Here is a 15,554-nt window from a genome sequence, read left to right on the forward strand (position 1 = left end):
TAGGATTAAGCATGCATAGGAATCATGGAGTCTTAAATTTAAAACCAACACATCTTAGAACACCACTTTAAAATGCAGACAGACTATATGCTTGGAATGATTGCATCCAAATGTTGGATTGGAAACCAGCATTAGTAATCTATGAAATTATAGCTAGTGATCAAATCAAGTGTCTCTGCCTCAAAGGAACAGGTTAAAAAAATCAGGGTATCAATACTAAACAGTGATCATTATTTTTAACCCCAACTGAAATGAACAGAAATCACTTTTAAGTTTGCTGCCTCTGAGCTAGGCCATTTCAACATTCAATCCCAACCACAGTGTATAACTAAAAATGGATTCAAATTTGTAACAGAAAGCAAAACACACACACACACACACACACACACACACGTATAATAAGCCTCACTTACATCGCTTTGTGCTTTATATATTCTTCCTCTCCAGGGAAATGTTATTAAAATATATTAAAATATAAAAATCCAGAAGTTGTTTCAGCAAAAATTAGTACTTTCATATCCCACTGATTTCAGTGGCAGAGTTGAGAACATGTTTAAATCAATTGAAACCTAAGTACCGCCAACATCTGCCCATTGTATTTAAGATGTCACTTAGTGCAGATCTGCTTTTGAGTACTTAAAAATGAAAAACACCACCCTACTAGTATTTATGGCAACAGTTCAGCACTGGTTAAAAATGGAAAGCGCCACCACCATTCAGATAGTTGACATTTTAAACCCAGCAATTCATTTTTTTTGTAGCTGAAGAAGATACTTGCTATAAAATCACGCACCATTCTGAGCATCTAGGTCCACACACACACACAAAAACCTATCATGTTATGTATTTGAAGATCAAGTCCACACCTGAACACGAGCTTCCACCCAACAATAGAAAAAAATATATTTTGAGAGCCAGACCTATACCACCAGTGTGTTAAAAAGAGAAATTGGGTAGGAGTTGTGACACATCGTCATTCACTAAGTTAGCAGCAAATTAGTCAGCTCTTCTAGACACACAACCATGCGAGTTACTACCTGAGTGTTCATGTGGGCTATGTAAGTGTGCAGGAAAACCAGCTGCCCTCCGTCTACTTAAGGAAACAGTCCCTTTAAATCGCCTTTTTCACTAACAGAAAGTGCCATGCCAGTTCAACAATGGACATCACCCGGATCACCAAGCTCACTAGAAACTGGAATATTTGCCCAATGAAGTGCTAATGCAGGTGAGTACCGTTCAGCCTAGAATTTTGTGTGTGCATGCCTGTGTGTGTATATGGTGGGTATTCTTAAAATTATCAAATGTGCAGGAGCCAAAGACAGCAAACCAAAGGCTTACTATAATACATGCACACAAAAGAGCAACCAGAAAGGAGTGGAAAGGTGGATGCAGATGAGAAAAGTGCATTTTAAAGGAATGATCAATCAGGTACTAACTCACCTCTGTAAAGAGAGAGAGAGAGAGAGAGAGAGAGAGAGAGAGAGAGAGAGAGAGAGAGAGAGAGAGAGGAGAGATTCTCAGAACTGGGTGGGTGAGAGGATAGGGACAGACCACGACATGGAATGGGCTTGAATGCATCTGAGGCTGGGGAATGAGAGGAATTCTATTGGTGGGTCAGAAAGTAAAATGTTCAGTCGTAAACGACATTGCATTTAAATAGGTTTGCAGGGACACTGACAGGGCGACTGGTACTTTTAGAAAAACAAGAGCCATTAATACAAATATGAGGCAGATAGCAAACACAAAGTTGTTAACTTTGTGTTACTGACTTTAGCAGAAAAGGCTACAAAATGGGTGAACCACCTAGAACACTGAGGATATTTCAAGAAGCAAAATATGCTTTTGGCAGAAATGATGCAGCATGCAGCCCTACCAATCGCAACAGGTAAGAAAATGTAGGTTCTCAGCTCCAACCTCTGAGACAGCCAGAGTTATTATGTACCCTTATCAGAAAAGATAAGAAACAAGTTGCAAGAAACATGCAATTTCCAGTTACATTTGAGAAAGAGCAACAAACGTGGTTTATCTAAACCTGGGCTTTTTTCCCTTAGATTTAATATTCCAGATTAGAACCCACCTGAGAAAAAAACATTGTCACACCATCGGGCATTTTCAGCTATATAAATGTAGTAGCTGCTCTGGTCCCAGCTAAGATGATACCTTTTGTACAACTCTTTATCTAATTTGCATCCCTCACACTTAAGGCACTGCTATAAAGTCTCCACCTTTGCTACATTATCCTTTAGGAATACGGTATGCGAGCTCAAGTACTTTTTCTGCCATATTGATGAAACTCTGGCAATTAATGCAACTGATCAAATGGACTGATCAAACGAATTAAGCTTTCTTCCCAGTTTCTCCATTTCTAAAAGGATAAGACTGGTTATTTCACATATTTGCAGCATTATGATTCCAAATACAAAAAGCTCCTGATGTCATTAAGTTGGAGCTGCAATGCTATGCGTACTTAACTTGGGAATAAGCTTGACTTAACTTATTGGGACTTACTTCCAAGTAAATATGCAAAGCATTGCTCCAAAGCATGGAAATGGTGCTGTGTAATATAATCTATGACATCTGTTTATACTTATTTATCAAGCAAGGTTGTCACAGTACTGCCTTATGGAAAGTAATATATATATATATACTGCCACAAGCTCATTCACATGTTATATCCAGGCAAGGATTGTTATATTTAAAGCTCAAGTTTAAAATAAGCCACAGAAACAATAAAACTGCATTTTGAGAAGCATCCAAACTGTACTCTATACAAGTGGGGACGGGGAGGAGATTATGCACAGAACACTTTGACCAGAAAACTATCAAAACTCTCAGTTAAACAAATTGCAGGCAACAGTTTCTTTTTACTGATCCCACTTCAAAACAAATCTCAAAGACTTCAAACTTCTCTTTCCTCCTCCCACCTGGAATCACAAAATCACAGAATTGTAAGTTGGAAGGGGTCAGGATGGTCATCTAGTCCAACCCCCCTGCAGTGCAGGAATCCTGCCATCCCTGGGTGGACTTGAACCACCAACCTTCTGGTTAACAGCCAGACACACTGAGAACTAGAAAATATTTACAATGGAAACTGCAATAAAATAGCTTATACGCTGTTCTTGGAAGAAAAACTACCCACATTTCTATGTGTTATTCAAAACACAGTACAATAGAATTGTTCTATTTTTTTAAAAAAAATTCAAGCCTTTTCTGCATAGCAGTGGCAGTGCAAGCCTAGACATGTCTACTCAAAGGCAAGCTCCACGGAGTTCAGTGGGACTTAGTCCTTAGTAAGTGGACATAGGACTGCAGCCTCAGCCACTATATACTTCCATCCATACAGAGCAATTACAGCTGGAATGTACATCATGAAGGATAAATCATCTGTTATTATTTACTCTTCCAAAACTATTTCTTTTATCATTCTGCACATTATAAAAATAAAATGTGACATTCCAAAGCATTTCAATAAATAAGCCTATCAATGCCCCAGATTTGTGCTGGCACAAGAAATAAAATGGAGCTCATGAGTCTAAAAAAACCCATTTTTTTAAACACTAATTTTTAAATAAATAGTTTTGTGTGGCACATCCTCTTCTGTTGCTGTACTTTAGCACTACTTATTCATGATGGGGAAATTATCTAGCATCAGAAATTCAACCAAAACATTCTCACAGCAACTACAGTAATTGTTTTTAGACTTTCCATTATTAAACCAAGAAAAACTACACTGTCATATCTTCCAAAATATTTATAGTATCTTCCTAAACAATTACATTTTGGCTCTCTCAAGGTCTGAGGAATTCTATAAAACTTCTACAGCAGGAAAATAATGTTCTCTCTCTGTACATAAGACTTGACAAGCCCTGTATTAGCTACAACCATTTCAAATTCTTGAGAAACATTTCACAAAACTACCCCATGTCTATCTTTTAAAAATATTACTGCTCTTATCAAAACACCTAGCAATCAACATGACATACATGCCCCTTACCAAACACTTACCAAACCCCATCATAGAGAATCTAAAGCCTTTTTAGAAATAAATAAATAAGCCTGCAGCCAAAAAATACTGGAGTTTTTAACAACCCCTGGCAACTTGAAGAAAAAGCTATACAGGTTGACTCTCACCACCTTCCACCACAAAAATAAAAAATAAAATTCAAGAATCTCTAAAATATATAGTCCTCAACAAAGACAACTTCCGCCCACACCATAAGCTCAGGTGGGATCATTGAAGAGATCTTTAGACTTCCAGCAACAATCTGGTGCTTGTTTTTTTCTACATCTGATCTGCAAAGCTTTTCAGCTTTGTTTGAGTTGGAGAAGCTAGAAAAGTGAGCACATTTTCAAGCCGGAGGTTTTTTTTGGAAAATCACCAGCCTCAGGCTTCCTGATGTAACTGGGGACTGTCAGAACGGGCATCAACTGGTGCAGCTTCACACACCCTCCTTCCCCTTGATGTTTGTGCACTTGACCCTGTGCTCCTGAAAGAAAACCCAAACACCACAATCTGGTTATTAATCACTTCAGCGTCACTTTCACGACTTGGCAGGAAAGCTATCGATGCTGGAAATGATCTCAAATTTGTTTCGACTGAAGAGTACTTGTTAAAAGTTTTGTTTCCGGAGTAAACAACATTCCCTGGCTGCCCAAAGCGACTGTTGTCCCATCCTGTCCCTTGAGGAGCAGAGACTGTTGCTCCCCACACTTCCCATTACACCGCGTTTCTCTCTGGCTCTTGCGGCCCCTGTAAGAGGGCACAGGGATGCATATGGGAGAGGAACCTCTTCACCCATCCGTTCGCCAAGCTCCTCGGGTGACCGAATGGCACCTTTGGGAACCGAAGAAGAGGGAACTGAAGGTGGCTCTATCGTGGCGCCACGATCAAGGGGTCATCCTTCCCGCTATGCCACGCAAGGCAAGCTTGTATGCGCATCGGTATCTCTCCCCGTCCCGGGACTGTCGAGCGGCTTCAACAAGCGCTGGTCTCCGGTTCTGTGGGTCCTTCTCTGCCGGGGGGCTGGCTAGCTGCTGCTGCCGAGGTCTGCGTCGGGGCTGCAGCCGCAGCGTTAATGTGGCAGCCGCTGGAGAGGTGGCTCCGGACGCGCCCTTGCAGCTGGGTGACCTGGGCGCGCAGGAGGCTGGCGGTGGCGGCCAGCTCGGCGTTCTGCCCTTTAAGCGCCTTGACTTTCTCCTCCAGGCGGGCGATGCGCTCCAGCTTGCGCCGACGGCACTTGGAGGCCGCGATGCGGTTGCGCAGCCTCTTGCGCTCGGCTTTCAGGCGCTCCTGGCTCTCGGCGTCCAGTGGAGACAAGGAGGAGGCCGGCGGCGGCGAGTCTCCGGACGAAAGCGCCGGAGGTGGAGGAACGGACACCACGGCCGCCTCCGGCACCGTCTGTGGCTCCTCCAAAGCTCTGCCCGTCGAGCCGGGCGCTGGAAGGCGAGCCACGACTTGGGGAGAGAAAAAAGTGCCGCCGGTCGACGGGCTGGCCGGGTTGAAGCCGCCCAAGGTGGTGTAGACGGTGGGAGACTCCTGGCGGGACGGAGGGCAACAGGGACCCCCCGGGTGCTGGGTGGGCGAGAGGGGCGCCGGAGACACGCCGAGCAGCTGGTTCTGCTTGTGCAAGTCGGCCAGAGCTTTCACGAAGCCGTCGGCGAAGCCCTCCTGCTCCTGCGTCACCGCCTGCTGCTGGGCTGAGGGCTGCGGAGACCGGTACAAGAAGGAGCCCCCGGCGGCCGCCGCCGCCGCCACCGAAGGCCCTCCGCCGCTGGGGCTGGCCGGACCGGCCAGGCCAGGGCTGGCCGCTTGGATCAGCAGTTGTTCCAGATCGGCGGCCGCCGGCAGCTTCAAGAGAGGCTGCAGCACGCCGGAGCCCACCTCCTGACCGACTCCGGGCGCGTCGGGCATCAGGCGGTGCACGGCGTTGCTGGTGCCGCACCGGGGGCGCAGCGAGGTGAAGGGACCGGTTGGCGGCAAGGCAGCGCCCGGGGTGGCCGCCGCCGCCACCAAGTCCCGCTGCTGCTGCTTCTTCCCAGCCAGGAGCAGCTTGTGCTGTTGGTCCGCCGCGCTTTCCTCGGCCGGATCCAGCCCCGCAGGTACCGCTGCGCCGGACCCGCCCGCGAAGCCTGGCAGTTGCACGAAGTCCGGGAGCAGCTCCAGCCCTTCCTCGCCGTAGAAGGGGGCCACCTCCATCTTCACGGCCACGCGGGCGCCCGTGCGCCCGCCGCCGCCGCCGCCACTGCTCATGCTGGGTGCGACGGCGAGCGGGGCCGGAGTTGACGTCGCTGCTGCTGGTGCTGCCGCCGCCACTAACTGAAGCTCCTTCGTTCCCAGGAGGGGAAAAGAGGAGGCGCGCAGCCTCGAACGCGCCTGCCGCCTCGACCGCGTCGCCTGCAGCAGACTCTCACCGGGCGCGCCGGCTTGCCGCCTCCTGCCCCAGGGCAGCCGCCCGGGGCTCGCCGCTTTCTACTTGTGGCATTTTCGGGAAGAAAACTCTTCCCACCCACCCCCCACTTCCAGCCAGAGGAACTGATGTCAAAAACGCCTCGCCTTAGCAGTTCCTGCCGCTCCGCCTTTCCAGGCTGCGGCCGCGGCGCTCACACTGCCCTCTAGGCTCTGGCGCTGCCGAGGCCGGCCGAGCGGCCTTGGGCTGGCTCGCCTTCTGCTTTCCCCCCTCCTCTTCGTTTACGGAAGGCGATCGCAGACAAAACAAAGGAAAAGGGGGCGCTGCTGCTTCTAGAGAGGTGGCATGGGAAGTCTAGGGGAAGCATAGAGAGAAGAGAGATTAATACAGTACAGTACTGTAAATCTGAATGTGGCTGGGGAGGGTTCTTTTTAGATCCCCGCGCGCCCATACTACAGTAGAATATCTTCGGCCGCAAATCTCTTCCAAGGCGCTTTGCAGTTAACACCGCAGGCTTTTAAAGACGCCTGATGACGAGTGACAGAACACGTGCCTGCTTTACCAACCAAAAGAAAAACCTAATGCACAGAGGCATGTGGATTTAATTTCAGATCTTTAAACAAAAATGCAGGGGAAAGTACGGGAACTTTTAAGATGCTTGAAACGGTGGTCACAGCAGGTAGGCAGAGGAATAGCAAACAGACTTGTACAACCAACAACAACAACAACCAACAGCCTAAAGCCACCCTTCATCTTGATGATATTCAGGGACCACTCAGGCTGTTTTGTTGTTGCCATAGGTGAAAATTAATTTTGTCCTTCCCCTTCTCTGATTGCAGTCCCTGTTCTCTACATTGCATACTCATCGTCATGGAAAAGGGAATATTGCATTCAGGAAAATAGAAGCTTAGGGAGCTGCTGCCTATCATGCCAGGCCATTTGTCCATCTATGAGAGTACTATATACATGATTGGCTAAAGCTTTCCAGGGTTTCAGACAAGAATTTTCCCCAGTCTTATATGCCGATGCAAGGCAGTCAGCCAGGGACCTACCAATGAGATACGAGTTAAAATAGGTCAAAAGCTAGGCAGAACAGAAAACATCTAAACCAGGCATCCCCAAACTGCGGACCTCCAGATATTTTGGCCTACAACTCCCATGATCCCTAGCTAACAGGACCAGTGGTCAGGGATGATGGGGATTGTAGTCCAAAACATCTGGAGGGCCAATATTTGGGGATGCCTGATCTAAACCTTCACCTAAAAATCTTCAAAGGAGTCAATAGCCTTTCTTGGGAAGAAGGTCCTCAATCATGATGGGCCCAATAAAAAGACTCACATCCCAGCCAACTTCATCACTCTTGCCAGCAAAATCAGGGCAGGGCTTCCAAATATGAATGCAATTGATGGATAGCTTATGCAGGAGGAGGTGACCCTTCAAATATCCTAAGTCCAGAACCATTCAGGACTTCAGAGGTAATAGCCGGCACCTTGAATTTAAACAAGGCTTTTTTTTTAATGGTCAAAAAAGCAAGCACCAAATATTATTGTGGCATCAGCTGTAATTTCCCAATATTTTCCAAGGGCAGCAATATGGCACATTTCAACAATTTACCTTGGGTGTGACTAAGGCAGGTGTGGGAGTGGGCAGGTCTGTTTTCTGTTGGGCATGTTTAGCCTGGTAAAGAGGAGACCAAGAGGATAGCCGTCTTCAAATATCTAAAAGGCTGTCACATGGAGCAAACTAGTATTCTTCTGCTCCAGAGGCTAGGACCTGAACAAATAGCTTTAAGTTACAAGACAGGAGATGCTGACATCAGGAATAACTTTCTGACAGTAAGAGCTGTTTGACAGTGAAACAGACTCCCACAAGTCTATGTTCTGCCCTCAACACCACAGTTCAGTCAGTAGAGCATTAATCTCAGGGTTGTGCATTCAAACTCCACATTGGATGAAAGATTCCTACACTGCAGTAGGTTGGACTAGTAAATTGTAAACTGTATGGTCTAGCTTAGAGGACGCACGATCCAATATTACTCCTGAAGTCCAGCTGGTTGCTATCGTAGGAAGTGGTTTGTTTAACACTGGCTGGTGCCCCAACTTACTCCCCTCAACTGTTCCTTATAAGGCTTGGTTTCCAGTCCCTTGATCACCTTGGTCACCCTCCTTAGCAGACATTCCAGCTTGTCAATATCCTAAAACTGTGGTGCCCTGAACTGGACACAGCATTCCAGGTGCACTCTTTTCACATGTAGTACTAGCAATCAAGGTGTTCCCCATCATATTTGTGCAGCTGGTTCTTCCTGCCTAAATGTAGAACCTTACACACTTATGACACTCCTCTCTCACAATGGGCAAGTTCCACTAATGGTTTCTCACCCTAGAGCAGAAACCACTTCTCTGTCACAAGATATCCATCCAACAATATACTTGTTAACTCCACATTAACCAGAGCCTAGAGAAAAATAAATACACATCTACTAACCCAGGATACAACACCCACTCCCCTCCTGTCTCCCCATGGGTGTTGGGGGGCGGGGGCGGACAGGACCCACAAGAACAGGCTCACATACTGGAGCGTGAAACAATTGTTCTCCTTCTACTAGCATCTCCCATCAACAGATAATGAACATTCCATACAACTCCATACTTTTTACCTAATGGCCTAGATTTTTTAAAAATGAAACAGATATCTGTGATTTCAAACGCAGAGACACCTGCAGCTCAATTTTTTAAGCTACTTTTGACTTTAATAATTTGTTTTTAAATACCTGTTTCTGGCTCTCTCTCTTTTTTTACTGAGAATTCTAATGTTTTATATCTTTGTAAGACAACCACTGCACAGTTCACAATTAAGCAATATAGTCTGTGCAGTTTACAATAAAGTGATATATATGTCTTGTTGAGTTTAAAAAATTCCTTAGTACTGGACTTCTGGCGTGGTGCGCTTTTTGAGTGGGTCGGGAAAATGTGCTCTTAAAAAGTGCCATTAACGTATGACATCCCAAAAGATAAAAGGAATATATTTCTATACGGGACAGCAGCGGCAAGAATATTAATTGCTAAGAGTTGGAAAACATCAACAATACCAGAATTGTCGGAATGGAGATAAAAAATTTGTGAGTTCGTGACAATGGCAAAATTAACAGTATTAGTATCCAGAAAGCTAATAAAGAATGGGAAAGTGTAGAATTATATATGAAAGAAAGAAAATAAAGAATTGGAAAGTGAAGAAAGAAAGATGAAGAAAGAGGAAAAAGGAAAGTAGGCAATAGGATATAGAGTAGATTTGAATCGCAAGGTTAATGGATAATAATGGAAAAGAAAGTGTACATTAAGATTAAAATAAAAATAAGCAACATAGCAGAATAAAATAGGCAAATACCAATAATATTGCACATAGGTGAGGGAAGTAGGGAGGGGGAAGAAAGGAGGGGTGGGGGGAATTATGAGTAGTAATTGAAGAGGTAAAGGTAAAGGTAAAGGGACCCCTGACCATTAGGTCCAGTCGTGACCGACTCTGGGGTTGCGCGCTCATCTCGCATTATTGGCCGAGGGAGCCGGCGTATAGCTTCCAGGTCATGTGGCCAGCATGACAAAGCCGCTTCTGGCAAACCAGAGCAACACATGGAAACGCCGTTTACCTTCCCGCTGTAGCGGTTCCTATTTATCTACTTGCACTTTGAGGTGCTTTCGAACTGCTAGGTTGGCAGGAGCTGGGACCAAGCAACGGGAGCTCACCCCGTCACAGGGAATCGAACCGCCGACCTTCTGATCAGCAAGCCCTAGGCTCAGTGGTTTAACCACAGCGCCACCTGGGCTGTGAAGAGGTATTAAATATTAAAGATCAAGGTGATGGAGGTTGTTAAGTATCTGATCTCTTCTTTTATGGTATTGATGTATAGTCTATGTATTTGTGTTGTTTTTTGTGTTTTTCTTTATTTGTGTTGATATAATTTTTAATAAAGATTATTTTTAAAAAATTCCTTAGTACTTGGTTACTTAGGAGTAAGCACAGTTCAGTTCAACGCAGCCCTAAAAGAACAAATCATGCATAAATTCTTCCATCTGTCTCCCGCTTGTTTCAGAACGATTTAAAATAGGCATCTGCGTGAGGCCACTCTGTGCGCAAGCTCAGCTGTCAAACCAGCCCTTTTGAAGAGGGCAACAAGCCACAGCTCGGACGCACGTACAGTTACGAGCGAGGCAGCCAAGGTAGGCACGTCAAAATCTGAACGGCCGCTCCTATTGGACGCGGCGAGCAGAGACGTGCCGCACCCAAACCATCGCGGGGCGTGACCAATAGCAAAGCACGGTGCGACGCTCTCGCGAGAGTTGCTCTGAAGCTGGCAGCGCCATATTGAAGTAGGGAGAGGCCACATCCAGCTTATGTCGTTCTTCGGGTTTTTTTAAATTTTAAAAAAGGGACGCGGAGGCCCCGGGGTGGCATTTGGATCTTCGCGGCCTTTTAAGTGGGTTTTCGAGCTCCCGAAAAAATTTACGGCGGTCGAAGAAGGGCGGCAGCGAGAGGATGGTGCAGTCTTGCTCTGCCTACCGTTGCCGGAATCGATACGACAAAGAGAAGCCCATCTCCTTCCACAAGTGAGTAGGGGCGGTGGCAGGGAAGCTTGAAAGGAGGGAGCGCGAGGAGACAAGAGAGAAAGGGAGCGGGAGAGCGCGCGCGCGCGCCCGCCCACCCGGCCGCCTGAGCGGGCTGGAAAGGGAGATGCCGTTTGCTTCACGAGGCGGAGCCAGAGCGCGTGCGCGCTCCGAAGCGGCGAGGGGGAGGGGGGACTGTTAAAATGTACGACGCTGCGTTGGCCTTGACTGAAGAGACGCGGAGGCAAAGAAGGCGGGGCTAATCGCGCTCCGGTCGTTAATTAAAAACAAAACAAAAAACCGTGATAGGGGGCGGGGCCGGGATTCGAAGATGTACTTTGTGATGCGCGTGAGGCAGATTAACCGTCACTGACAGGGTACCTCAAGTGCCATCTCCCTCGAGGCTAATTTCTGGCGGTTTCCCCTCCTTTTTCTTTTGGTACAAGCCGTAAATAAGCACAAAAGCGCCGTTTTTAGTCCGTTTGCAGCAGCAGCAGCAGCATTAAAAAGAGTTCATGGCTTCACAGGTGTATTGGTTGCTTGAGCTGTTGTGACCCCCTCACGGGTTCTAATCCACTGACGTTTACGACACAACAATAAACGACTGTTTGTCTTCAAAGCGTCCCAATGTTTTGTGTTTTTTTATTTTAGCCCAGGGGACGCGCGCTCTCCTCTTTCCGTTCTGCAGCACCCCATTTATCTCGGAACCACTTGCTGTACTATCATCACCCCTGCTTCTTCCATAAATATTCCATAAATATCTTTGTATTCCTGCAGGTCACCTATATCTCTTACCCTCCCACTTTTGTTTTTCTCCTCCCTCTTCCCCCAAATCTATGTATCTCCACCTGTCAACTGACCTCTTTTTTTTTTCTTGCCCAACAAGACAGGTTTTTGTTTTTTTTAATCCGCTACACTGAGTTTCGTGGTAATAAATAACACCATTTCAATGAGTTTGGGTAGACCGGTGTTTCCCAAACGTGAGCCCCCAGCTGCTTTTGGACTATTATTATTTATTTATACCCCACCCATCTGGCTGGGTTTTCCCCGCCACTCTGGGCGGCTTCCAACAAATACCAAAATACATTAAAATATCACAGATTAAAAACTTCCCTAAACAGGGCTGCCTTTAGGTGTTTTCTAAATGTCAGGTAGTTGTTTATCTCCTTGACCTCCGATGGGAGGGCGTTCCACAGGGCAGGTGCCACCACCGAGAAGGCCCTCTGCCTAGTTCCCTGTAACTTGGCTTCTCGCAGTGAGGAAAACGCCAGAAGGCCCTCAGCACTGGATCTCAGTGTCCGGGCTGAACGATGGGGGGTGGAGACGCTCCTTCAGGTATAGAGGACCGAGGCTGTTTAGGGCTTTAAAGGTCAGCACCAACACTTTGAATTGTGCTCGGAAACGTACTGGGAGCCAATGTAGGTCTTCCATGAATCAGTGTGCTATTCAAAACCATGCAAATCACATGATTATCAAGCATCCTTCCTGGTACAGTGGTACTTCGAGTTACAGACGCTTCAGGTTACAGACTCCAAGCAGCCTGTCCACATCCTCGGAGGTAACAGATTGAAATTGATCCCACAAAACTTGACTAGACAGGACTCTAGCACTCCCCCGCCCCGGCCCTGCTCCCACGGTGGAGTCTACCTCTTCCCGAATCTGAGCGACTTTATCTGCAAAAAACTTTGCAAAATCATTGCAGGAGATCATGTGGCCCGTACTGGGCCTGGATGGAGCAGGTGGTTCCGCTAAAATGCGAATCACCTGGAAGAGTCTCCTGTTGCTGTTTTCTGCAGATGCGATGGAGACGGTGAAGAAGGTCCTCTTCGCCGTCGCCATTGCCACTTGGTAGGCTCGAAGTTGAGCTCTAGCCCGTGTCCGGTCTGATTCAAAATGAGTTTTCCGCCACCGGCGCTCTAGCCGTCTCAACGACTGTTTCATCGCCCTCAGCGCCGGGGAAAACCACGGGGCTGTCCGGGCTCCATGCAATCTGAGAGGGCGCTTCGGAGCCAGACAGTCAATAGGCTCGCTTCGGAGCCAGACAGTCAATTTTATCAACATGGGATAAAACATCCCCTACCACTCTCTGGAAGCCAATTGGATCCATTAAGTAGCGGGGGCGGACCATCCGAATCGGTCCCACCTCCCTGCAGAGGGGAAGGGTTGCGGAGAAGTCCAGTTGCACCAGAAAGTGATCTGACCATGGCACTTCTTTTGTTTCGCTTTTACTTAATGTCAGATCACCAACATCCATAGAGGTAAACACCAAGTCCAAGGCATGTCCGTGGCTATGAGTTGGGCCAGACTTATTCAGGGACAGCCCCATGGTGGCCATGCTTTCCACGAAGTCCCGAGCGGCTCCTTGTAAGGTCGTGTCGGCATGGATGTTAAAACCAAGCTATGCGTCTCTAGGAGCGCATCCGACACCACCTGAAGCAGCTTGGGCAGTGAATCCTTGGCGCAGCGGGGAGGTCGGTACACCAAAAGGAATCCTGTACTGCCTCTATTGCCCAACTTCCAGAACATGCACTCAGAAAACTCGGTCTTACCAATAGGACGCCTGGTGCAAACTAATGACTTCCTAAAAATCACTGCAACACCCACTCCCCGCCCAGATGGCCTGGGTTGCTGTGTGTAAGAGAAACCTGGTGGACAGGCAGCGGCAAGGACTACAATTCCCATCATCCTTGACCGCTGGTCCCGGTAGCTAGGGATGATGGGAGTTGTAGTCCAAAAACAGCTGGGGACCCAAGTTTAGGAAACGCTGGGGTAGACCCAAGATCAGGGATGGGGGATTGGTGCCCTCCAGATGCTGCGGAACTTGTGTTGGCCCCAGGCAATGTGGTCAGTGGTTACTGTTTATAGCAGTTGCCCTGCAACATCTGGAAGGGCAGAGGTTCCTCACACCTAGATCTTTCCACAAAGAGGTAGGAAAGAAGCACAAAAACAGCCATTTTTCACATCCAAAGACCAAAATCAGAAAAAGGTCCACAGCTGTTTCACAGGCCAACCAGTTGTTCACGTTTACTGACTAGCAAATCATTGCAGGCATTATTTGCTGAGGGGTGAAATAATACAAGTCCTTGAGAAAATCCAGAAGTCCTATTTCGAACTCCCCTAATTTTAGCGAAATCATCACTGCCATGTAGTCACGGCCTGAAAACTGCTAAGGGGGCTGTTGCTAGGTAATGGGTAATTCAAGTGCTGCCCCTCCTTGGCAGGACCAAGAAGTTGCACTCTTAACAGGATTTCCAGTTGAAATCCAGTTTGTAGAACCCAAAATGAACTTTTTTTTTTACAATGCTTTCTTATAGCTGTGCCTCATTAAACAAACAAGCAAACATTTAAAGCTAAGCGAAGATGTTTTAGTTTTGCCTGGCAGGCTTTCTGAGCTCTGAAATTCCTTGAGACAAGCACAAATTCAGTGATCAGAAAGTTTTTGGGTGTTGAAGCTGCACGTGTTGCTTTGCTTTTTTAAAAGGCGCACAAATTCATTTACAGGCTCCCCTTTGCTGCACTGCTTTGAAAGTTATCGCAACTTAAGCTGCATTTGAGTTAATGAGGACTTTGTAATCAACTAACTCACTCTGGATCCAATCCCATGTTTTCTAATAAATTAGAAAGTGTGTTGAATATGGCTAAAGGGACAAGGGCTGTCTTTAAAGGCTGTATGCCTGGTAGAAATTCAGCAGGTATAATATTCCCAACATAGATATATTTGAGGTGCAGCATATGGAATGTCTTGTCTATTATGTAGCCTTTTAAAGGCACAGAAGGTTTTTTCCACCTCATGTCCACCAGCAATATGGAAGCATAATCTGTAGTAACTAGTGGAATTCAGCCCGTTTAAAAACGGGCGCTAGAACGCTGCTCTCGTGCAGCGCCGGCATGGGACGGAGCTTGGAAGCGTAATCTGTAGTAATTCCTCTTGTATCAAGTGAACAACTCATGCTTTGATTTACCAGTATTTTATCTGTAGAAGTGTTAGCTGTTTTTCTCATTCTAAACATCTGTTATAACCATCTTCCTTCAAACCATTTACTAAAACTAGTATCAAGCGTATCCAGGCTATCTTAAGATTGCAAAACCAGGGAAATTTTCACAGCATACCATGGCTTTGTGGATCTCAGTGCCCAATGTTCAAGATCTCCTTTTGACAACATTTACTGTTAGGATATGGACAGCCCACAGCCTGGCAAATTTTACAGGCTTGAAGAAATTTCCCTCACACTGGTCATATTGCCCTGCCCCTGAGCCAAGTTGAAACATAATCCTGTAAACTTTCAGTGGTACTCTGTGTTCCCCATAAAGCACATTTGCTTTAGATTTAGCAGGTCAAACATGCACTTTAGTTTGACAGTCCTCTTCTCATTTTTTTGGCCAAAAACACAGTTCTGTTTCAGCTGTTCCTTCTTACTGCCCAGTGACAACCTATATTTTCAAAGGAGAAGTAAAAAAGAAAGTAAAATCTTTCAATTCTGTCAGGTGGTTAGAATTACATGGACTGAAAAGAGGTAGATCTCCTGAGTTTTGTTTTAATTCTTTGTAT

General features: G+C 46.5%; 1 protein-coding gene across 1 annotated transcript; it reads right to left on the bottom strand.

The window, feature by feature from the left end:
* Window positions 1-1,455: 1,455 nt before the first annotated feature.
* LOC118075260 (transcription factor Jun-like) lies at window positions 1,456-9,663 on the bottom strand. The gene has a single exon (XM_035097162.2). It carries the CDS (start codon window positions 6,248-6,250, stop codon window positions 4,976-4,978), a length of 1,275 nt encoding a protein of 424 aa, XP_034953053.2. The 5' UTR covers window positions 6,251-9,663; the 3' UTR covers window positions 1,456-4,975.
* Between the last annotated feature and the right edge of the window lie 5,891 nt (window positions 9,664-15,554).

This window comes from Zootoca vivipara, chromosome 16 (assembly GCF_963506605.1).
Source record: "Zootoca vivipara chromosome 16, rZooViv1.1, whole genome shotgun sequence".
In the NCBI taxonomy this organism is placed as follows: Eukaryota; Metazoa; Chordata; class Lepidosauria; order Squamata; family Lacertidae; genus Zootoca; species Zootoca vivipara.

What these genes read in the sequence shown, in the direction of transcription:
- LOC118075260 (XM_035097162.2), bottom strand. Translation starts at nt 6,250, where the DNA reads ATGAGCAGTGGCGGCGGCGGCGGCGGGCGCACGGGCGCCCGCGTGGCC.